Source organism: Protopterus annectens, chromosome 4.part0, assembly GCF_019279795.1.
Source record: "Protopterus annectens isolate FY-2018-M chromosome 4.part0, PAN1.0, whole genome shotgun sequence".
Lineage (NCBI taxonomy): Eukaryota > Metazoa > Chordata > Ceratodontiformes > Protopteridae > Protopterus > Protopterus annectens.
This window is the reverse complement of record NC_056733.1, coordinates 1,037,196,683-1,037,222,496: the sequence shown is the minus strand read 5'-3', so window position 1 is coordinate 1,037,222,496 and position 25,814 is coordinate 1,037,196,683. Positions and strand designations below refer to the sequence as shown.

The 25,814-nt window shown below is 41.4% G+C and overlaps 1 protein-coding gene across 1 annotated transcript in view; it reads left to right on the top strand.

The window, feature by feature from the left end:
- PKD2L2 (polycystin 2 like 2, transient receptor potential cation channel) overlaps positions 1-25,814 on the top strand; it is an 806,718-nt gene that overhangs the window by 469,637 nt on the left and 311,267 nt on the right. Inside the window, exon 4 of the mRNA XM_044069839.1 lies at positions 8,603-8,837. Coding sequence (XP_043925774.1) covers positions 8,603-8,837 — 235 coding nt within the window. The remainder of the gene's footprint in view (positions 1-8,602; positions 8,838-25,814) is intronic.

The following is a 25,814-nucleotide window of genomic DNA, read 5'->3' as shown; positions in this document are numbered from 1 at the left end:
AGAAAGCCTTAAACTGATACAAGCCTTCTAGCTTAGCAGAGAGACTTTGGAGTAATTAAGTATCAGTTTTCTGTACTTTCTTGCTGTACTTAACTTTTTTATGCCTAAACTCAGATTTTCCAGCGTTTATTGTGATTTAAAAGCTTGTTTTTTTCGCATGTTGTACTTATTTGACTGCCTGCACTTTTAAAAAGTTGTTTTTGTTTAAATAATTTGTTTAACTGTTGCAGGCTACACACTAAAGTGTGATAGCCTTTTCTGATCGTTTGTAGTTGTTTAAAGCTGTTTTATGTGTATTTTTTTACTGTTTTTGCCTTATCTTTTCAAAAAACAAAAAAAACCCCAAAAACTTCCTTGTTTCCCGCCTTTCTAAGCTAGTATAGTCCAGTTTTCAGGCTAGTGCTGAATTGAGGGCTGTGATACTAGTTTCTGAGTTGTCCATACCTTACTTGGATAGAAGGAAGTTTCTCTGTCTACCTGTGAGAGAGGGGGGCTTTGAGCAACCTATCTGTCCCTGAAGGAGTGGTTCCAGCCCAGAATTTAGTAGTTTATTGGCCATTTTGGGCTAATTTCTATCTCTTTCATTTCCCTACTATAAAAACTGGGTTTGCACGGTTTTGCACATCAGGCAGTGCCGATTAGCTACGGTTAAATTATTCCCGGCTCCACTAAGTCTCCTTTTCAGTTTTTCCCTTGAAACTAGTCTAACTCTCAACCTAAGCACTCAGAAGGCATCTTACAACCCAGCACTTGCTCAGACCTAATAGCAAGCACTAATATACCCTGACACTGATTGCCCACCGGGGCGAGGCTCTTTATTCACCCCTCACCAACCAAGTGACTAAGCAGCTCACCCTACTATTCAGGCATGACCAAAGGGCAACTTCAGGTGCACTCTCCAGTCCAGCTGGTGAATCTGGGTATCCTGAGGCAATGTTACAACTACCTCATGTACACAGACAACCCTCTCCTCTTACCACAAAACACTAACATATACGAGAGATGCAATTATACAGCCAAACTGGAAGCTAAGCTGTCTCCACCCAAGAGTGGAACAGACAGTGAAGAGGAGAAGGTTAACACTTGCACCACACCTCCAGCCGCACACAGACCTACTAAAACAGCACTGGCAAAACATACACATAAATACACAAAATCATACTCGGAGGCTCTAAATAGAAACCTGCAAAAGCATCAGAGACCTCCAAAGCAGACACCCAAACAACCTGCACTTCCCGTCACAAACCAGACAACACATAAATCACAAAATCAGTGTGCCACACAATCACAGCCCTTAAGGTGAAATAACATACCTAACACACTAGTAATAGGTGACTCTATAGTCAGACACAGTGACGTCCCACTCGCTAGGCTGGACAAGCAGAAGGTTACTGTTAGCTGCCTGTCGGGAGCCAGAATCCGCCACATAACACAAGCACTCAGGTCACTCCAGAACAAGTACAAATATGACTCTGTCATTGTTCATGTTGGTGTGAATGACCTGAGATGTACCTCCCTGGACTACATGAAAAGAGACATGGAAGAGCTCTCTGATCATGCAGCCCAGGCTGGTATGACCCTGACCCTGAGTAGCATCCTGCCCTCACCAAGAATGATACCTCAGTATAAAGAAAAAATTATCAATTTCAACAATTGGCTAAGCTTCTGGTGTCATTCAAAGGGGATCCAGTGTCTGTCAGCCTGGGACGACATGCTCGACAAGCCGCATTGCTTCGCAAGAGACGGCTTGCACCTGTCACCCCTAGGCTTTCGAATACTGGCCAAGGCTCTTGCTGCCCCCAGAGTGCCTTTTTTAGGCAAGGCTCAAAAGTCAAACCCACCTCCGTAAACAGCACAATTAACAAAAAACTGAGGGTTATGCTACTCAACGTCAGGAGTTTAAATCTCAAAATGCACGCGCTCGAAGCACTCCTCAGAACGTCGACATCTGTGCAGTAACTGAAACCTGGTTCAAGGCTCCAGAGAGCACCCCAGCACTTCCGGGCTACAACTCATACCACATGTTTTGGCCACAGAACACGGACCGAAACACAAAAGGAGGGGGTGTATCCATATTCATCAAGGATACCTACACCTCCAGGTTAGTCGCGCAGCATGATACTTCTGAGATCATCCATGTGCAGCTAACATCGGACAAATCTGCAGTGCAAATTGTGGCCTGCTAGAGATCACCCTCCATAACCCAGGACCACCACTCCACCTTTCTGGAGACACTGGAAAACATTAAAGTCCTACCGAACACCCTGATATTGGGCGATTTCAATTACCCTACCATTCACTGGGAAAACCACTCGAGTACAAAATCCCAGGCCCAGCGCTTCCTGGAATTCATCAACTCAAACGCCCTGGATCGACTGGTAAACTCCCCTACCTGAGGTGAAAACATACTGGACCTGGTCATCACCAACATGGGCGACAGGTGTTCCACACCGGAGGTCAACACGTCACCAGTTAGATCAGACCATAAACTAATCACTCTGGATGTCCACACCCCGCCACCACCCCCAACTAAGGAAACCACAGTAAAAAACATTTCTAAAGCAAACTTCACCTTACTTAAGACAGAGGTGGTAAGTTTCACAGCCCCCACGCTAAAGGATAATGCTGCCCAAGATGCAGAAACCTTTACAAATGCACTTTATGAGCACCTACAAGGATGCATGGATCGTGCCATCCCTAGCAAAACCAAGACTCACTCCTCTAAGAGAAGGAAACCAGTTTGGTGGACCCCTGCAATAAACAAGCTATACAATAGAAGGAGGAAACTAGTTCAGAAAAAAAGCAAATCCCAAGAAGGAAAGACATCCCTGATCAGTATCAGTAAGAAACTAAGGTCCCCCATGAAATCATCCAAGGCTAACTTCAAAAGAAAAATAGCCAGAGATTCAAATGATAACCACAAAGCCTTCTTTAGCAATGTTAAGAATCTATGTGGAAACTCACAGATATGCACTGAACTAGTGCAAAATAGCACAAAATATACTGAACCTACTGATATTGCCAACATCCTGGCAGATAGATTCAGTGCAAACTTCACCCCCCTCTCACCTCCAAAAGGGCCACAACAATACCAGAAAAGTGTAGTGTCCCAAAAATCACAGACTCACAGGTGAAAACAGCCCTTTCAAAAGCCAAAAAACACAGCGTCAATGGGACCAGATGGTGTCTCAGGCTGCTTCTTGCACGAACTACAAAACAAACTAACCCCCCACCTAAACACGCTGTTCAACTTCAGCCTGTCCACAGGCTACATGCCCATAGAATGGCACACAGCAATGGTTATCCTCTCCACAAAGGAGGGGCCACAACTGACCCTGGTAACTATCGCCCCATAAGCCTGATTAGTCTGGTCTGCAAGGCTATGGAGCGCATCATCATGGAACTCATTAACAAAGACATTGGGGACCTCCAAACACTTGACCCGACCCAGTTTGGCTTTGTTAAGGGCAGATCATGTCTACTAAACCTGGTTGACTTCTTCGAGACAGTCACCAAGGCCATAGACGAGGGATAGGTGGTTCACTCAGCCTACATTGACCTCGCCAAGGCTTTTGATACCATTCCCCACTCGGATATTACAGAAAAACTCACCAGCCTGAACATAAACCCCTATGTCATGATATGGGTTGCCAACTGGCTTACAGACAGAACTCACCTGGTAAGAATAGCAGGCTCCAGGTCCGACTCTAAACCAGTCACAAGTGGTGTCCAACAAGGCTCGATCCTGGGACCCCTACTGTTCGGCATATACTTCTCAGAAGTACAGGTTAACACAGGAGGACTATGGCTAACCGAGTTCGCCGATGACTGCAAACTGGGAATCATAATTGACTCTCCTGCTGACACGGACATCCTCCAGAAGGGCCTTACTGAGATGGACACCTGGTGTCAAAGTCATGGCCTCAAGCTAAATGCCAAAAAATGCATAGTCATCCTGTTTGGGAAAAACAAAACACCCACGAATTACCACATAGGTGGCAGCCCCCTTAATACAGAAGAGGTAATAAGAGATCTGGGGACCCAAGTAAATAGTAATCTCTCCTTTGACAATCATATTGCCAAAGTAGTTAGGAAATCCTTCTATGTGGCCCATCTAATTACTAAAGGGTTTGCATCTAGAAATAAAGAGGTTATAGTGCCCCTCTACTCGTCACTCATTAGACCCATCATAGAGTACAATGCCCCATTTGGGATGTACCTCACAAGACACTTCCAACAACTGGAAAGACCACAGAAGTACCTCACCAAGGGGATTACTGGCCTCAAACATATATCCTATGCAGTCCGACTGAAAAAACTCCGGCTGTAGTCAGTGGCATATCGCTTACTCGGAGGTGATCTCTGCCTGTCGTACAAAGGCATGTCCAACTCAGAATTGATGAACATGCTCCAACTAAAGAAATCCAAGTCACTGCGAGCCATGCTTTCTAGTGAGCTAAACCTCACCACAACAATAAATAGAACATGCTGGAGGAATAGATTCCTGTTACAGAGACTCCCCATGCTTTGGAATACAATTCCAAATTGCATCAGGCAGAGCCCCTCACTAACACTCTTCAGTAGAAACCTTGACGAGTTGATGGGTAACATAAAATACACCCCTGGGATCACTTCATTGGCTCTGCTTGACAGAAGTTCAGTTAATTAATCAATGGGGTGGCGAAAGCCGACACACTCTGGCTAGGCTTATAAATGCCCTCGAGCAGATAGCCTAGTACCTACCTATGAACCTATGAACCTAAGAAACAACACCTGGGCTAGGTGGCATGCTACCAAAGCCCCTATGGACCAAGTAAGATACAGGCAGCTAAGGAAACAGACCAGCAAATCTGTCATTCTAGACAAATAAAATCACTACACCCTCTTACAACAAAAATATCAGCTAAAACCTCAAAAGTTCTGGGCTGGTATTAACAGTCTTCTCCACCCAGGCCGTTCTGCCACTCCTACCCCATCAGCTGCCCTTGATAAATCCCCTGTAGAAATCGCAAACAGCTTCAATTCCTTCTTTACTGAAACTATCCAGTCTGTAGATACCCATCTCACTCCATCAGTCACAAACACCAGCTCTGACACATCTAGCCCTGATCCACCCAGCACCCAACCCACCTTACCTAGCACCCAACTCACCTTTACCTTTCAAACTGTACCTACCAACCTTATCCAGACCTTACTCAAAAAGCTAAAACCTACTACACTAGCTGCCTGCCACCTCCCAGCTGAATATCTTCAAAAAGAAGGTGATGCCATAGCACATCCCATTTCTATTCTGGTCAACAGATCCATCTCAGAATGATCCATCACAGCTGCAATATGGAAAATGTCACATTATATCATTCCATAAAGGAGGAAGTTCCACAGAATTATCTAACTTTAGATAGCCATTCTTTCACCACTAGCTAAAATCATGGAAAGATGCATACACAAACAAATTATGCACTTTCTTATTCAAAACGGAAAGCTCGCTGACTCTCAGCATGGCTTTAGGCCATTCCACGGTACCACCACGGCTCTTCTGTCTTTCTCTAATGTCATCAATCTTCATTGTAACAACAACAAACTATCTTCAGCACTCTTCCTAGATCTCTCAAAAGCTTTCAATATGGTCAACCATCAGCTACTGCTCATTACCCTACAAACCATTGGTTTACACCAACACGCAATACAATGGTTTCACTCCTACCTAAACGGTAGACAGCAGGCTGTCTTATGGCAAAGCAAGCTGTCATCCCAACTTCCTCTAACCCTAGGTGTCCCACAAGGGTCCATACTAGGTCCCCTTCTTTTCTCTATCTTTATCAATAATCTGCACACCACCATCCCAGGAGCCACCTGCATCCAATATGCAGATGACTCAACGCTAATGTGTTCCACCTCCTCTCCTACACAACTTCCAACCCTCACCCAAACCACTTTTAGCACGGTAGAAACATGGCTAGCTAATCGCCACCTGCTTCTAAATCCTAACAAAACCAAGCTACTACTTTTCTCCCCTAACTGTAGAATTTCTCCTCCTTCCTTCAACATCAAATCTAGCAATGACACCATTATCTCCCCTGATGACCATACTATGCGTCTAGGCATAATAATAGGCAACAACCTTAAATTTGATAAACATGTCAATCACACTATTAAGTCCTTCAACAAAAAACTTGGCTCCCTGTACAGAGCCAAACCTTTCCTCACCCCCCCACTAGCTAAGGTAGCTATTGCAAGATACACCTCCTCTCTACCCATATGTATGCTTCCCCTGTACTCACCAACCTATCCAAAACTGATCTCAACAAATTATCCTGATGTTACAATCATATAGCCAGATTCGCTACTGGCATGGCTTTTAGGACCCACCATTGCCAGAACCTCAAAGCACTGGGATGGCTAGAATATCTTACCCTTCTACAGTTCAACCAGCTTATAGTAGAGCATAAAATACTCCAGCAACCTGATAACACCCCTGTCCTCAAAAATATTCTCACCCCTCATAGTGCCCCCAGGCCATTACGCTCAGCTGATTAACTAATGATACTGACCCAAAAATCCAACAACTCTGCAGGGGATGCTATATTTGCCAACTTAACTGGTAAAATCTGGAATCTACTCCCTACTACCGTTACCAAGGAAACCTCACTACCCCTATTTAAAAGAGAACTCAAAAAATACCTCACATCTCATTGGCTGTGCTCTTGTTCTAAACCTGACTAACAACTTCACTAATATATGTCTTGCTAACCAATCTGCTGTTTAGCCAAGTATCTATGCCTAACAGCATTTGAATGTCTAAGCATTGTGAATTATCAGATCTGATTGTATTCTATGTTCACATTTTCTGATACGTCTTTGCCAATCAGATGTAAGTCTGCACATTGTGTATATTGATATCTGTCTGTATTCTTTGTCTATATTTTTGTAAACATGTCTGCCTGAGTTTATCACTCAGTGATGTATGTACTGTCTCTTTTTTGGTACGTGGAGCTTTTCTCCCCGGGCCTTCGCTGAAAATGGACATATATCCAGTCGGACTATCCCGGTCAACAAATGTAAAATAAAATAAAATAAATAAATAAATAAAATGAGCAGCACCAAAAACAATAGGTCTAAGGATTTGAACTTTGTTTGCATCATAAACATAACATGCTAGTGAGACAGATATGTGATTCAAAGGATCCCCATGGTTTGGAATAGTCTGTCTATTCATGTGAAGCAGCATGCATCCCTAACCCTATTCAAATGTAACCTTGACCACTGGATGGGAAATTGCAAATTCATCTCCTGACTGGCCCCCGTGTCTCTTGTAGACAGAGGCTGACAGTAAACATTCTCTGACTAACACTGGATGGGTAATTATAAATTCATCCCCTGGATGGCCCCCATGTCTCTTAGAGACAAAAGCTGACAGTAAACATTCTCTAACTAACACTGGATAGGTAATTATAAATTCAGCCTCTGGCTGGCCCCCATGTCTCCTATAGACAAAAGCCAAGAGTAAACATTCCCTAGCTAACATAACTCACATTTACTTTTTAGCAACTTCTTAACTAACATATCCCTCCTAACAAACAACCCCCCGTGCATGTTACAAGGGGACGCAGTTATGTTGGATTGTGTGGTTAGGCTTATAAAGGCCCTGGTGGTTGTCAGCCTAGTGTATATCTATGAACCTTTAAGAGTTATGGTGCTGGCTGCAGATCAGAAGTGCTTGGATTTATGTGAGTGAGATTGTGGTACAGCAGAGGTAGGGAATATGCCTGCTGCATATTGTTGTGCGATTTCAGAGTAACTATATCTATGTTAAAAAAAAAAATATATATATATATATATCTATATATATATATATATATATATATATATATATATATATATATATATATATATATATATATATAAAGGGGTCCCCTTAAGAAGATCACAAGTTCAAATGACTGAAAATCAAAATATCTAAACTCAAAATATTGAAAATGGAATTTGCTCTTTCTCTACTGTTGTGCAATCACGGAGTTGGTATATATAATTGGCAGGGAGTGTGGGGGGAGCAGCCCCCCACATGAAGAGTGCAAAGGGGGCTTGCCCTTAGCATTATAAATATTTTTTTATATTTTGAGTTTTAGATATTTTGACTTTCAGTCTTTTGAACTTTTGATCCTCTGACGTAGACCCATATAAAGTAGTGGGGTTGCGAGAGGTGCAGTGGGACTTGCTTCCTTACTAAAAAGCAGTGTTATGGATATTGGTGTGTGTGGTGTGGGATGATGGTATAGTGTATATGCATTCATTTGAGTTCCCTGCTTGTTGGGTATCTGTAGTAGTATGTCTCTGGAACAAGGTTAAGGTATGTTCAGCTTTTCAATTGCATAACTTGTGTTAATTTTTTAAATAGGTTAACTAATACAAATTTATATATATTTATATATATATATATATATATATATATATATATATATATATATATATATATATATATGTGTGTGTGTGTGTGTGTATGTGTATTGTCGTATTTGGCATTGCTAGTGTTGTTCATTATGTTTGGTGGGTGCTCACAGTTCCAGAAGTCTAATGTTTCTTCTCATTTCTGTTCATTTTTCAGATTGTTAATAGAATTTCCAGCTACAGGTGGTGCACTGACTTCCTGGGACTTTTGTTCTGTGAAATTTCTAAGATATGTTTCAGCCATAGATTATTTCATTGCTTCATGTGAGATCATCTTTTGCCTTTTCATGTTTGCATTCCTTATTCAATCCTGTGTAGGACTCTGTAAGATGAAGAACATGATTTCATACTATAAAAATGTTTGGAATTGCATCGATTTGGTTATGATAGCAGTAAGTATTATTTATTAACAATTAACATATCTGCCTGATATCTACCTAAACTGTCTGCATATATTACTCTCTCTGCAGTTAGTACCTATGCTATTAAATGCATCTTTGTTGTACTATGTCATGATGTTACTCTGATTTTTTTTTTTATTTTAGGTATTGCTACATTCCTTGTAAATAACTTAAAGCTAACCAAATTTCTCAATCATATTATTACTGCATTCTCAAAATACTGTACTTTTGTCTTGTATAAACTCATATTGTATAATGTCTCTCTGTTTTTGTACTGTTAAGTATCTTACAACATGAATTGTTAGGTTTTCTTATTTTTTAATTACTTTCCTGGAGCTTTTCTCCTCAGGTCTGTGCTAAAAAAGGGCTCTCTGGGCTCAGTTGGACTAACCCAGTTAACAAATGTAAAAATAAAATAAATAAATAAATGTATTTATTTATCTATCATTTGTTTACTGGGAAAGTTCAACTTGGAATGAAGCCAATTTTCAGCGGAGGCTCGGGGAGAAAAGCTACAGATGCATGTTTTTACATGCTATAATTCTTTTTTTCCCTTTCATATAGATTATTTTGCAGTTTGCCTAGCCTAAATAGCAAAGTTTCAGTGATCACCCATATCAGGTTTAAATAAGACAGAGATGGCTGATATGCTTATCGTCTCTCTTAATCTGCAAACATGAAAAATCTGGAAAAATACTCTTGAAAAGTAGGTATGTCTGGCTAAAAATCTGGACATATAATCAGCGTGAAATTTGTATACCTAAAGGCATAATAAGTCTTCATGTAGAATTGTTGGATACCACCACTCAGAAACATAAATTTGAGATGTTTAAATAAACCGTGGGAATTCTATGTGTTCCATTCCACACAGAAAAATCTTTATTCCCCATCCTTTACCTCTGCTATGTTGCACTGGGTTCTTATATATTACAAGTGCCCCACATCAAATTTTGTAGACTCCCCTTGCCAAGATCATCCCTTGGCTAGAGGCAGCCGTATTCAATAATGCTATCATAGGTAGTCTGACTAAACCGCATTTTCCACACATGGCCTGTCTTCACTGCAGTTTACGAGCTGGAAGAGAAGCTTAAGCTTAATGCACATTATAATATTTATCAAGCAGAAATCAACTTTTCCATGCACGGCCTGTCCTGACTGTAGTTTGTGAGCTGGAAGACAAGCTTAAGCTTTATGCAAATTGTAATATTTATCAAGCAGAAATTTACAGTAAGAAGCAATGTTCTTGTACAGGGAAATGTCATGTGCTTCAAACTAACCAGCAAAGCTCTGTTATACTTTTGACAGTCTGCGGAGTCCAGCCTGTCTTATCTATGCAAAGGGATTTCTATCCGCAAAGCATGATGCAGTAGCTTGATTTTTTGCATGTAAAGTTGAATCCCTTCATAAAACATATAATGCAGATTGCCCTGTTCTGTCTCAACCTCCCTTACATTTTGAATGGTGTGAGTTTAATAGTGCAGATTACTTTGAAGTCATGGATTCTGTTTCAGATGTATACCCTTTAATTTGAAAGCAAAACACTTGTCTATTCAGGTGGGTTCAGTTTGCCTGACTTATTTTATTTAATTATTTTACATTTGTTGACCAGGAATGTCTGACTGAGCAGAAGCCCTTTTTCAGCAGAGGCCCGGGGAGAAAAGCTCCAGTAAATACATATAGTAATCAATCAAACATGTAGTAAATAATCAATGAACAAATATTATGCAATTGGCATTAGCATAAGCAGCAACATTACAGCCACAACAATTTTATACAAGAAGTAGTAAGTATAAAAAAGTTAACATAGGAGAAAACATTTTTACAATTTATCTAAACAGGGTATAGTACAAGTAAAGTAAAGAGAAAATGCCTAGATTAAAGAGGTGGGAGGAGAAATTTTCAAGGGGGGGGGGTTAGAGCATTGTCAGATCCATTTCCCGTTAAAGTATTCTTTTAGAGTTTGTTTAAATCATTTGGGATGCATGTTTGTTTGAATTTTGATGGGAAGATTATTCCATTCAATAGAGGGATGGTAGCTGTATAAGTTACGTCCCGATTTTGATTTGGGCTTATAGATTTTTAAGAGGTCAAGGGAAGAGCTTCAGAGGTTCCTTACAGGAGCATAGTGGGAGATGATAGAGTGCAAGGTTGGACAGAAGGATGGCTGGTAAACAGTTAAGTGTATGGTTTGGTGCTGGGAGAGAAGGAGGAAGTGGGGCAGTTCTAGCCAGTTTAGATATCTAAGAGAGAGACAGTGATGTGACCTATATGGTTGTTGGGTTGAAAATATAGCTACTTTGTGGTATGTAGTCTCAAGTCTTGAAAGCAGAGAGGAGTTTAGGTTAGTAAGGATTTGTGAGCAGTATGTTAAGCAGGGAAGAAGGTAGGCATGAGTGAGGGCTATTCTAGCTTGCTGAGTAAGAAATGTGTTACTTCTGTAAAGTAGACCTAGTTTAAGGTATGTTTTCCTGATACAATTATTAATATGGTGGTCAAATTTTAGTTGATCATCTATTGTGATGCCAAGGAGTTTTGAGCTAGGTTCAACTGCAACTGGAGTCTTGTTGAGTGACTGGATAGTAAAATAAGTTTTTATGTGATTGGCCGTTTTAGGGAGGAAGAGTAGTAGTTTTGTGTTTTTAGGGTTAAGGATGAGTTGGTTGTTTGAGAGCCATGTTTCTACTGAGTTAAAGGAAGACTGGGTAGCTGTTAAGAGTTCAGAGTGGGAGTTTGCTATTGTTATGACTGTGGAGTCATCAGCGTATTGTATAATAGAGGAGAGAGGGCAGGAGGTATACAGCAGGTTTGTGAAGATGTTGAAGAGTAGTGGCCCTAGAATGGATCCTTGAGGGACACCCATATCAACTGAAAGGGGAGTAGATAAAACAGAGTTGCATTTTACAGATCAAACCATGCCACTGTTGTGGGGGAGAAGTTAAGGTTAGCCAGTTTATTTAGTAGTAGAGAGTGTGAGACATTATCAAAGGCTTTTGAAAGATCAAGAAAGAGACAGGAGACTAGTTTTTGGTCATGTCTGGCTTTGGAAATGGTATTTAGAAAGGATAGAAGTGCAGTATAGGTGCTGTGTTTTGGTCGAAAACCATGTTGTGTAGGAGTAAGAAGGTTTTCTTGGGTGAGATGGTCCATAACTTGGTTATGTACACATTTTTCTAGAATTTTGACAGAGGAGAGAGGATGGCAATGGGTCTAAAGTTGGAGATTTCACTGGAGTTACCTCCTTTGTGGATAGGTAGGGTATAGAACTGTTTCCAGATGGATGGCACTTTGGATTCAGAGATTGAGCGGTTGATGATTTTAGAGACAGGAAAGGCTAGAGAGTGGGCAGCAATCGAAAGAAAGAAAGATGGGATGTTATCAGTGGATACTGAGCATGGTTTTAGTTTAGAGAGTAGGATTCGAATGTATGTTGTGGAGATGGGCTTGAGGGAGAAGATTTTGGGAGGGGTAGTTGTTGAGGGATCTGGGTTTAGGGGGTAAGTTTTAGTAGAGCTATTTGAGTTAAAGAGTTTGGATATAGATTCAACAATGTATGCATTGAAGGTATTGGCAGTTTCTACAGGTGTTTTTTCCTGGGGTAGGGTTGGGTGTAGGGTTTCCAGGGTGGAGTATGTGATTTATAGCATTCCAGAATTTTTTTGAGTCAAATTTTAGTGTTCTAGGAGGGTTAAAGTAGAATTCTTTTTTGTCTTTGTTGATCAGTCTTTTGGCCAGATTTATTTGTTCTTTATATCTTTGTAGCTCATTAGGGCCTTTTGTATGTAGCCATTTTTTCCAGGACTTATCTCTAGACTTCATGAGAGTTTTAGTACTTTTAGTTAGCCAAGGAGATATTTTAGCTTTTGTCCTAATTTTACGAGATGGGGCTAGAGAGTTTATGATATCTAGAAGAGTAGTGTTAAAAATAATGACTGCTTCATCTAGGGGGAGCTGAGTAAAGAAGTCCCAGCATACTCTAGATAAGAGAGTGTTTAAGGTTTCAGAGTTAAAATTGGAGAGATTGTGTCTAGTGATATATCTGTGTGGTTTAGGCATATGGTTTGTGTATCTTAGCACCTTTATGGGTGAGTGGTCACTGAGGGAATCTGGAAGAGTTTCAGGATGATGATATTTTGAAGGGGTTGAGACAAGTATCCAATCAATGAGGGTATTAGTAGTGTGGGTATTGTTAGAGTGTGTAGGTGTAGTAATTAGCTGAGTAAATCCATATAAGTTAATATTATGTGGTGATCCTGGGTTATGTAGGGTTAGCCAATTGATATTTATGTCACCGAGGAGGATTGTTTCATGTGGGATGTTTAAGGAGAGATAGGAAAGAATATTTTCCAGTAGTGGAACATTTTCCCTGGTGGTATGTAGGTGGCTACTATTGTAATTGTAGTATAGTTGTTTAGTTTAAGGTTAACTGCCAGTGTTTCTACTGGGGAGAAAGATGGGGTAGAATCTGTAATGGGAGAGATTGTAAGATTGCTCATGTAAAGTATCGCAACCCCACCCTCTTTTTTGTTTTTACGATCAAAGCAAATTATGTTTTAACCAGGGGGAGGATGTCTTTATCTTGTTTTGAGGTATGAGCCAGGTTTCAGTTACTGCGATTAGGTCTGGGGTATGATTAGCTATCCATGCATGAAACTGACTAACTTTGTTTAGAATACTTCAGATATTAATACAGTAGAAGGAGATTTGTTTGTGAGGAGTTGTTTGTTGGCTAGGGGTAAGAGGAGTATTTGGGGTTGAGAGAAGATGTGAGTTTGGGCCTGGATTTGGGTGTATGTCACCTGCTATTAGTATTGTAGGGGGGAAGCTTATAGTCTTTGATAAGAGAGGGTAGTAACGGATATATTTTGTTTTGTTTTTAGAAGATTGGGAATAGGAAGGAGGTATTTTTATTTTGGGACGTTGGATGTTTGTTGGTAAGACAGAAGGAGAGATGGTGATGCAATTATTTGAATAAGGTTGGTTAGCTGGGAGTGGGTTTGTGGGATGTATATGGAAGGAGGGTAATGGTACAGTGGGTGCAGTGAGATGATGTAAGAGGAGTAGGTGAATTAGTTGAAGGCTGCTTAGGAGTAAGGTATACATAGTGGGATTAGGATGTATGACTGCATTTAAGATAGCAAGGAGGGGAAAGCTTGATGAGCTGGTGATAAGGAAGATAAGAGTTTGGAGTAGGAGTAAAGGGGTTTTGTTAATTACGATAGTTTAGATGACTTGGGGTTGAAAAGGAAAGGGTGTTTGGAGAGATGGAAGTTTATAGATGGAGAGGTGGTGTTTTGGGAGTGGGAGTGGATTCAGTTACCTGAGTAAGGGTGATAGGTAGTTGTGGGGAGGGTGTGTGGCTATCCAAAGTATAAGTGTAGGAGTAGTGGGGGTGGGTGGGAATTCCTGGAGTCAAGTTTATCTCAAGACTGTTAGTTGCTCATTAATAGTGGGAAGTTTTCTTGAGAACGTATAGTGCAGGCATAAGGTAATTTATGTGGGGATTAGCTAGTGATTAAGTAGAAGGAAAATAAGCACATTACAAAGGCAGAGTGGTCCTTATCTTTCTTCATTATTTATTTATTTAACATCTGTCTTCATTATTTATTTATTTAACATTTGTTGACCGGGAAATTCCGACTAGGACAGAGCCTATTTTCAGCGGAGGCCTGGGGAGAAACACTGCAGGCACATGTCTTTGCAATGTGGGAGGAAACCAGAGTACCCAGTGGAAACCCATGCGAACACAGGGAGAACATGCAGAATCAGAACAGAAGGCACCCCAGCTGAGAATCAAACAGGAGAATCTCTTGCTGTGAGGTGACAGTGTTAACAGCTGCACCACTGCACCACCCATACTCTATATTTCCACAATATACTGGACAAAGAAAAATTACTCTGGTCAGCTTCATTAAAAGATTCTGTTTAAAAAAAAAACATAAATGTGGAAATTTTTGATCTTGGAAACTCAAAGCCAACACAAAGGCACAGCCTAAAGTTTAAAAATAGTTAATTACTTTATAATATGCACAACTCGACACCATAAAAACCAACTGCCAATCATTAGCAGACCGGAGTTCCACTGTGGCGACCCCTAACTGGGAAAAGCCGAAAGACAAACAACAACTTCAGAATATGCACTGTGCTCATTTTACTGTATAATGTCTAATGTTACCACTACCATAAGTATTTGGTGTAGTGGTTCCTGGCATAATGTCAGAAGAAACTTATACAAAATAGTAAATGAACACTAGCTAAAGCAGCAGCAGTACAAGGAATAAGTCTCTAATTATACAAGACGATAAAGTATCAAAATAAGTACCATGATAAAATCGATTGCAATATTTTAAAAATTAAAATGTTACCAGTATAAGTGAAACATAGACGGAATAAAACACCACACCCAAAACTTGAAATACAGATGTGAGCAGACGCAAATCTGTTCAAGATGATTTAGCTCCAAAAATTAATCTAATTAAATAATAAATAGATTGTCAGTACCACAGCATTCTAGTTTGCCAGCTGTAGCAAAATAAAAACTTGAGTGTAGTGAGACAGGGTCCCTCAAAATAAATACACATTTATTTAAACATACCCTTTGATGGGTATGTACAGGTCACCTAAACAATTCCTGTCAGGTGGATGACTTAATTCAGACAAGCCAGTAAGTGTCTGCAACCAGAACAGATGAACCAGATATGGGGAAAATAAACAGATTATTGCCTATTCTTTCTCACTAAGATTTTGCTGACGTTTGAATTTGATTATTATAGCATAACTTGCTAAAATACTATGAATAGTAACATTCTGAACCTTGGTAATTGTAAATTACAAAGTCTTTGTCCGAATTTTCTAGTTTTGCCTAACCCCTACCTGAGATACTGTTTATACTTGTGAAGTACTGTGAGTGAACTTATAACTCTGTATTTTTTTTCTCTTTTGTATAAGCACGTTATGTCTTTTATACAGTGTATAGGCTCAAAAATAGAACTATTATATTTGGTTTTAAAATCCTTAGTATTGTTTTTCCTTGTACTATATGAATGTATCTTTATGTTTTATTGTATGATCTATCAAATGTATGTATCGATTTTCAAATTTGTGTCTATTTTTTTTTTAAGTTTCTATATTTTTCTTGAGCTCTTCTATTTGGGTCTCCACTGAAAATGGGTCCTTGGCTCAGTTGGACCAACCCAGTTAACAAATGTCAAATAAATAAATAAATAAATACAATTTTTAGTCAGGAACCCAGTGTCTGTAAAGCCACTTAATAATAAAACAAGAAATGTTATGTTATCCTATCTCACCTTCATTCTTACTGGATGGGTTCAGAGCTGACTCGGCCGAATACACTTGCTCGAAGTCTCTAACTTGGCTCGTGGCAGAATAGGTATCCCATCATGCAATAGTGTAATTCCCCAGATCTCGTTTGCTGCTTTATATGTTCGGATGCTCTCTTCTTGGCCGTGGCTAAGTTCTTTAAAGATTTATATTTTTCGTATATTTAGGATTAATAATATTTAGTTAGTTGTTTAGATAGTTGTTCTTATGTTTTTTTTTAGTGTTCTGTAGTTACTAGTGCAATTAATCTTGCTACTCTGTGGTTGCTTGTTGTCCATCGTTAGTCGCAAGGCCATTTTCTATTTTTTTCCCATCAGTTTTTGTAGTGGTGTAGTTAGTGGTAACTGTAGAATAGTTAGACAGTGTGTATTCCTTATTTGCGTATATGAGCTCATTTTAGTTAGAGAGCTAAATGCCTGCTTATCTTAGAGGGTTTGTTCTTGTTTCCCTTTTCATAGCTCTACTAGGTCCGTTTAAGTTAGAGGGCCTAGTGCCCGTTTAACTTAGAGGGCAGAGCTATTCCTGTGTTTTCCCCTTTTTCAGTAGATGTGCTTCTATATTATAGTGTTTGGTAGAATATTAACCATTGTGTGTGTGTGTTAGTTTTCTATAAAGGTATAATTATTGTTTACTTTTTTTTTTTGGTATTACCGGTGTTCCTTCTTATTATGTCTAAGGAAACTAGAGAGAAGGGACCTAAGCCATCAGGCTTTAAAAAGTGCCAGAAATGTGCACAAAAAATGTCTATAACTGATGGGCATAATATTTGTGTTTACTGTTTGGGGGCCATTCACCTCCAGGAGACATGTACATTCTGTCATTCCTTCAGCTCCTGTATAATACAGGAAAGGAAAAAACAAGTTAATTCTAAATGGACTCCTGAAACCTTCCTTTGATGAAGCTCTATAAAGTACTTCTTCTTCAAGTAAGCCCCCTTCCACTAAAAGTGACAAGCCTACAAAGAGACCATCTCTTGCTTCGTCATCTCATTCGGAGCCTCCTCAAAAATTGACTAAAACGTCTGATACATTGACCTCCTCAGCTCCACAGCCCTTGGATCTGAGAGAGATCATAGATTTTGACAAGACAAGTCCTTCGGCTCCACAGCCTTCGCAGCTGAAAGAGACTATTTTTCGGAGCTGGTCCACTGAATTTTACCGGTCTCCCCCTTCCTTGAGATCTCCTATATTGGAGAGATCTCACTCACCAACCCTCTCCTCCAGGTTTTTTAGGAGTTTATTGGACGATGACGTGGACAGGGTGGTGCACAGACTTTTGAAGTTGCCGGTGCTGGACAAATTGTTTTCGTCTCCGACCCAACCGGTTTCGGAGCCATCCAAGTCTATTATATCCACGACTCTTCCTCCACTGAGCCAAGCTGGATTTTCGGAGCCAGAATGCCAGATACCACTTGCTGTAGACTCTTCGGTTCCAAGACCCCTTCAGGAAATTTTGGAACCAATCCCTGCTCCAACACTCTTGGTGCCATCTGGGGTGTCTAGGAGCTGAAGTTCCCCAGTCGGCTCTGATCGGCATGGCTGAGCTTGGCTGAGCTCGGCTCCTACATCAGCCTCAGAGCTGATCTCCGTTGAGCTGGGGATTCCCTCTGTTTCTTCGAAACCATAGGTGTCCTCGGTGCCAAGGGGAATCTGCCTTTGAGCTGATCAAGAGTGTGCTGTTCCCGACTACAGCTCTACACAAGGATACTGGTATTCTTCCCCCCAAGGCACTTGCTTCTGTCTCTGCACCACCCCATCCACAGGACAGCAGAGATTCAGAGCCTCCGGGAACCCCATTAGGCAAACCCCACTCTTCCAAGACCTCCCTCATAATACCTAGGATCCTCGAAACAGAACATGCATGAGGAAGCATATAGACTCCCCTGACGCATCCATCACCTCTGGCACTGACCTTGAGAAGTCAGAAGGGTCCCCATGGTCGTCCTCTGAAGATATCTCCTTTGCAGATATCCTAGAAATCCTGAAACAGAGGCTGGAAAACCCTCAACCCTTCTGATGAGGAGTCGGTGTACCTGAAGGCTTTTGGATCTCAACCTTCAGCTTCATGGGTGTCTCTGTCTTTTGACGAGCTATTGGAGTTGGTTAGTCGAAAGGCGTGGGAGTTACCAGACACTATGGACCAGTCCCTTAGAGGCCAAGTAAGTTCTAATCAGCTGCTTCTGAAAAAGAATTTTTCATGAAAGCCACCAAGAAGGAACTTTGTGACACATCCTAATCTGTCCATCCACCGAACAAGGACTCCCAGACGATGAACAGATACGGGAAGTGTATTTTTTCATCAGCAACTTTTACCCTTAGATTGCTGAACTACCTTACACACTTTATGAAACTACAAAGAGATCTCCTAAAGGAGTTAGGAGATACTCTCCAAGGTTCATTGGCTGCGGGTCTGTCAGAAAAGGTGACCTCTCAGCTATCTACTTTAAATTCCATTGTTAATTCCTCCATGAGACTAATATCCTATGCAGCAGATGGAGTGAGTAGGGCAGCAGGTTCAGGAGTTTCCCTGAAGAGACACTCCTGGATCCGCTTGTGTAATTTTGCGGAGCCTTTCAAGTCTACCTTTACCAATGCCCCTTTTGATGGTTCCTAACTTTTTGGACCCAAAGTCAAGGACACTCTCACCAGATGCAAGCAGGAAGGGAAAACTCTCTCTGCTGTTGGAGTACATTTTTCCTTACCTTCAAGATCTTACCCTAAAGGTCAGAAGAGTGGGAAAATGTGGTTCAAAAGATCCCAGGGAGTTTTTCAAGATGCATGAGGGAGGAATCCTTCCCCCAGGGGCAGAGGAGGAGGCAGTAATAGTAAACATCATCCTAGAGGCAGAGAGGGTCCGCAAAACCAGGGTGACCATGATTCCTTTCATGGCCGGCCCTACCAGCGCTCCTGAAAGGAGGCCCATCTGCTCTACTTTGGAGACAGTCGGGGGGTGGTTAACTTTGTACCCAGAAGCCTGGTGGGATATCACAAGAGACAAGTGGGTACAAAGTATAATATCCAGAGGCTATTCCATTCCCTTTTGCCATCCTGTCCCACAGATCAGATCGATCCCGGATGTTCCACCCAGTCAAAGGGAACAAGCAACCATAGAAATTCAAAAGTTGCTAGACAAAAGAGTCACCCAAAAAGTGCTGGCAGACCAAATAGGATTCGGAACTTACTCAAGATTCTTTTTAGTGCCAAACAAGAACAGGAGACTGGAGACCCATATTGGATCTCAGCAAACTAAACAAATCAGTGAAGAAGTCCAAGTTCCGAATGGTGACACTGCAGTCAATTCTTCCCTTTTTAGGGAAAGATGATTAGATGTGTTCAGTAGACCTCCAAGATGTGTACTACCACATAAAAATGGACAGAGCATCAAGGAGTCATTTATGCTTCCGGCTGGGAGCCAGTCATTATCAGTTTTGAGCTCTGCCCTTTGGTCTCATTACAGCCCCCAGAGTGTTCACCAAATGCATGGCAGTAGTCATGTCTCACTTGAGATGTCTGGGATTCCAAGTGTTTCCATACCTAGATGACTGGCTCCTAACTGCCACCACCGAGCATCTAATTCAGCAGGTGAAAGACACCACTCTCCAAACTTGTTCTCGGTTAGGAATAACAGTGAATTTAAAAAAATCTGCCTTGTTGTCCTGTCAACATGTTACATTCATAGGCACAGATCTTGACACCATCTCCATGATGGCACGCCTGCCTCCCGACAAGGTTTCTGTTCTCAAACAACAAATAGCCAACCTTCTACCCAGAAACAAGGTGAAGGCAAAGACGATTTTGAAAGCCCTAGGAACCATGGCTTCAACGATCACCTTAGTTCCCTTAGTCAGGATACATATGAGAATTCTTCAATGGCTCCTATTTGCTCAGTGGTCGTTACAAAAACTTCCCATGTCTCACCCAGTCAGAATTACACAGTCATGCAAGAGAGATCTACTGTGGTGGCTTTGGTCCTACCATGTGACCATGGGGCGACCCTTTGTACCACAACAGCCTGTAGCTATGGTGACCACGGACACCTCCCAGATAGGGTGGGGGGGGGCATTATCTGGGAAGAATGGTCCAAGGCACATGGCAAGAACATGAGGTCCATTTGCACATCAGTGTTCTAGAGATGTGAGCAGTGCTTCTGGTGTTGTAAGCACTCCAGGACTCTCTTCTACTAGGAATAATTGCAATCCAGTCAGACAACATGTCAGTAGTCTGGTACATAAATAAACAAGGAGGAACCAGATCATATCCCCTTTGTCAAGAAACGCTGAGAGTATAGCAATGGGCAATCTCTTCTCAACATTTTCTAGTAGCAACACATATCTTGGGGAAATCCAGCGTGATAGCGGACAAGCTCAGCAGGGAGATTTTAATGCCTCACGAGTGTCTCTAAACCAAAACATAGCGGAGGAGATTTTCCGAAAATGGGGCCAGCTTTGCTTCGACCTTTTTGGGGGGCAGTGCAGTGGTGCAGCAATAGCGTTGTCACCTCACAACAAGAGGTTCTCCGCTTCGATTCTCGGCTGGGGTGCCTTCTGTGTGGAGTCTGCATGTCCTCCCTGCGTTCCTGTGGGTTTCCTCTGGGTGCTCCGGTTTCCTCCCACATTACAAAGACATGCATCTGGAGCATTTCTCCCCGGGCCTCCGCTGAAAATTGGCTTTGTTCCAAGTCGGACTTTCCCGGTTAACAAATGTTATGTAAATAAATAAAAAAAAATAAATAAAATTTTGCCACTCCCATGAATACCAAATGCAGCAGCGACTTTGCCCTAATCCCCCCTCTGCGGAAGACACCGAGAGACTCATGTGTTCACGATTGGCCCTCAGGACTACTGTATGCTTTTCCCCCCTTTCCCCTCATACACAAAGTCATTAGAAAGCAAAATCCTTGGTAATCAGGCTGATTCTCAATGCCCCATATTGGCCTCATCAGATTTGGTTCCCCTTTCTCTGGCCTCACCTACAGGAGAAACCATGTGTTCTGTACCCAGTTCTAGACCTTCTGACTCATACGGCGGGAATGTTTCATCCAGCTCTCCAGACCCTCAATTTGACAGCTTGGCTGCTCCACTTCCAAACTTAGTCAGGCTTCAAGACTTCACACCAGCAGTAAAACACATTTTAGTATCCTCTCACAAGGCTTCTACCAGAAAGTTATATTCCAATAAATGGAAGAGGTTCGCCTATTGGGCACAAGCAAAAAACATTGATCCTTTTTCTACCCCAATTAGTTCAGTTTTGGAATTTCTTGCAGAACATTTCCAGCAAGGCTCCGCCACAGCTACAATTAAAGTACAACTAGCTACAATCTCTAATTTCCACACTGGTGAATATACTCCTAACCTAATGCCACACAAATTTTGTAAAGCATTTTTAAAAGGCACTTGTTTATTGAAATCTCCCATAAAAGAACCTCTCTCACCATGGCATTTGAATTTTGTCCTGACTCACCTAACATTACCCCCTTTCGAGCACTCATAGGTTGATAGATTAGTACTAGGCTAACTGCCCTTTTGGGCCATTTGAAGCCTAGCCAGTTACCCCATGTGAGAATCAAACACTGCACCTTGTGTCTTTAAGGTAAGCACCTTAACCATTATGTCATCCTCCCACCCACATCGTCATGTGATCTCAAATTTCTCTCTTGGAAAACTATTCTCCTAGTAGCCATTACATCTGCAAGAAGAGTCTCAGAGTTGCAAGCTATGTCAGTCAAGCCGCCATATTTAATTTTCCATAACGATAGAGTATCTCTATGAACTAATCCGTCCTCTGTGCCAAAAGTTTGTTCCCAAACCAATCTAAATCAGTCTGTTGAGCTCCCAGTGTTTTTTCCCAATAATAGCAACAAGCCAGAGTACAAACTTCACCAATTGGATGTGCATAGACAACTTAGATTTTATCTGCATAGAACTAAAGATTTCAGGAAAACAGATCAATTGTTTGTCTCCTTTTCCTAAGCAAAAAAGGGCATGCCAGTTTCAAAAATTATGCTTTCGATCTGGCTCTCAAATTGCATTACCTTTATATACACTTCAAATAAGAGGAATTTATTTTTCAAAGTTAAAGGCCACTTGACCAGAGCATTAGCAACATCTTCTGCTTACCAAGCTAGATTGTTAATGGACAGTACTTGTGCCGCTGCTATATGGGCAAGTCCCCATACTTTTACTACTCATTACAAAGTTAATTTGGCCTCCAGGGACAGGGCCTCCTTTAATTCCACTTTGCTCAAAGGTATACTCCCGTGAGCCACCCAGGGAAATGGTGCTAGGGACGCTGTCCCATCCAGTAAGAATGAAGGCGAGATAGGACAACATAACATAAAGAAGTTATGTACTCACCATAACTTTCCATGTTTGTTGTCCATCTCGCCCTTTATTCTCACAACCCTCCCACCTTCCCCCAGCCAAGGACTCCTAGAGGACCTAGATGAGAGATCTTTCTTCTTTAGTAAAGGAGCTCCTTTGAATTTCCTTGTTATTTCTCTACCTGATATCACATGATTAATTTAGACACATTGTTATGATTGGCAACAAACAATATGTGGGAAATTACACCACTACATGATGGGATACCTATTCTGCCATGAGCCAAGTTAGAGACTTTGAACTAGTGTATTCAGCCGAGTCAGAGTCAGGGATCAGCTCCGAACCCATCCAGTAAGAATGAAGGATGAGATGGACAACAAACATGTAACGTTATGGTGAGTACATAACTTTTTTTTAGGTTCACAAGATGGATTACAGGCAGGAAAATAAGCTTCCACACATTCATGACATTTCTTCTAAACCTAATTCCTAAACTGTGGGTCTCAGTTCTTGTCACACTGAAAGAGCTTGAGTCCAAACACCAAGTCAAAGAGCATCTCTTCACTCTAGCACAATGCAGATGCCATCAAAAAAGACACATTGTATAAACTGTATCTTATCACTCCATTAATATTACTGTACTTGCCAGAAAATCATGATCTTATGTACCTCCCCGTGTTTTCTCCTAGTACTTCTTCACTCCTAGGAGACTTCTCATTTATTATATTTCCTTGTACTATATCTCCTGAATGTTTATATGTACTCAGCCTTTACAGGTAACATTGTAACCGTCTAATCTTATATAATCTATGCATAGTTTGGGTACATAACTTGAATTCATTTGCAAGCCCTTTTTTATTGCAAACATGCTTTTCACTTACCTCATGTGTTTGTATTGACCTGGAATGTGCCAGCAGATGGTTCAGACAGATCAGTACACTGCTCCAGTAAACAAACAAATAATAAATAAATAAATCCTTCACCAGGAAGCTCAACCAGCAAAAGCCCTTATCCTGTTCAAAAGTCACCACTGTTTTTGGCAAGGCAAACAGGTACTTCTGAAGCAAGAATTGCTCAAAGTAAAATAGAAAGTAAGTGGCAGAACTCAGCATGAGAGAAGATATTTTGTCTTCATCCAGGGAAGGTGGAAATGTAGCATACTTGGCTATAATGATGGCATTTCCCATGGGAAGCCTGCAAAACAAAGAAATGCATACATGAACATGCATGTATACACACACACACACACACACGCACACGCACACGCACACACACATGCGAGCGCGCACACACACACACACACACACACACACACACACACACACACACACATGCGAACACACACACACACACACACACACACACACACACACACACACACACACACACACACACACACACACACACACACACACACACACACACACACACACACACACACACACACACACAGTCTCTCTTTCCTTAGAACCCATACTGGAGTCTGGAGTTGCAGTTTGCACACTATTGACCAATGGCAAAGGTACACACTACCAAACAATGCAAATGATTACTTGCTTACCATTTCATTCTTGTACCTCCTGGCACAGCCTCCCTTTGCCTCACAATCACTGTTCTAATGACACTATTGATTTCAATGTTGAACAGTATGCATAAGCTGATGAGACCATGACTGAAGAAAAAGAGATATGCACATTTCGGGTCTATATTAATTTGCCGAAGGTTCATTTCCACAAACCTTTCTTCATTGACCCAAAACTACCAAATGTTCACTTTAGCGAACGTTCACATCCACAAAAGATTTACATAGGGAAAGAAAGCAGTTGCCAACAGCAGAAATTTGCCCTTTTCTCCACTGTAGTGCAATCTCGTAGTTGGTATATATAGTTGGAGGGAGTGTAGGGGCAGTTGGGGAGTTTGGGGGCATAGCCCCACTTGAATGAGTTTGACATACTGTGGTGTGTGTTACAATTGTAGTGTTGGCCAACTGTTTCCTTTCCCTGTTTAAATATTTTTTCGATGTGAAGGATTGCTGATGGGAATGTTCGGTGGTTTTGGGTCGATGAAGAAAGGTTTGCGGAAATGAACCTTCTACAAATTGATACAGATGCCCACTCTTCTATCCATCCCTGTGGCCAGTTTGATGGATATAGGCATCCTTGTGCAATGTAGCAGTTCTCTCATATTCACCGACAACCATCGAATTCTTAAACAAACTGATATGGTATGTGAGGCATGGAGTCACAATGTCACTGGAGGCAAGGCTGTCACATACAGCCATTTATAATACCAGATAAGTTGTCAGAAACACACACACACCACACCCACCACACATAGGTTCCTTAAATGTAAACTTCTTACACCACAAAGACCTCACAGAATTTGCACTCATGAGTATCCCCAGCAACCTGAAAAACACTCTTGCCAAAGCAACAACCACCACAACACATACAGCCACATATTGTGGCATCTTAACTTTTAAGCCCATAAGGCATACCACCACACACCCCAATATTTTTCTCATAGGAGACTCTTTTCTAATAAGATTCAAAGCCTGCATAAATTACAAGCACTGTTGGTGATGCCCTTTTGGGAGGATAGTAAACCTATATATGTTAAGTTGTCAATCTCGCCTTCATTCTTGCTGGATGGGTTCAGAGCCGATCCTCGGCTCCGACTCGGCACTTGCTAAGCTCGAGAGCTAATTTTACCAGCTCGAGGCAACCCTATATCCCATGATGCAAGGCGGAGATTACCCAGATCTCGTTTGCCGCTTCGCTAACGAGGTGCCTTCTTTTACCAGCTCTAGGTAAGTGAACTTTTCAGAGACTTTTGTCTACCCCCTTTAACTTTTTACATATAAATATTATTTTTTGTTAATTTACCGACTCACGTTAACCCTATTCCTGTCAGTGTTCCCTTCTTTAAGTAAATATTCCCTTACCCCTAGTTAGGCCTTAGGCCTTCCCCTCCCTAAATTTTTTCCTGTCAGGGAATTTTTTGTGTGTGACTGTCTGTTATCCCTGTTAGTTTAATTTAATTTAATTAAATTGTTGGACTGAGTGTGTTTTGTGTGTGAGTGTGTTTCCAGTGTTTCATCGACACAGTTATGTCGAAGGACACTAAGGTCTCAGGCTTCAAGAAGTGTGACTCGTGCTGTCAGAAGATGTCTCTGACAGACGGTCACACTTCTTGTGTTTATTGCCTGGGACCTTCGCACCTGCAGGACTCTTGTGCTATCTGTCATGCTTTCAGCCCAAGAGTCCTGCAGGAACGAAAAAATAAGCTCATTTTAAGGGGCTTATTAAAAC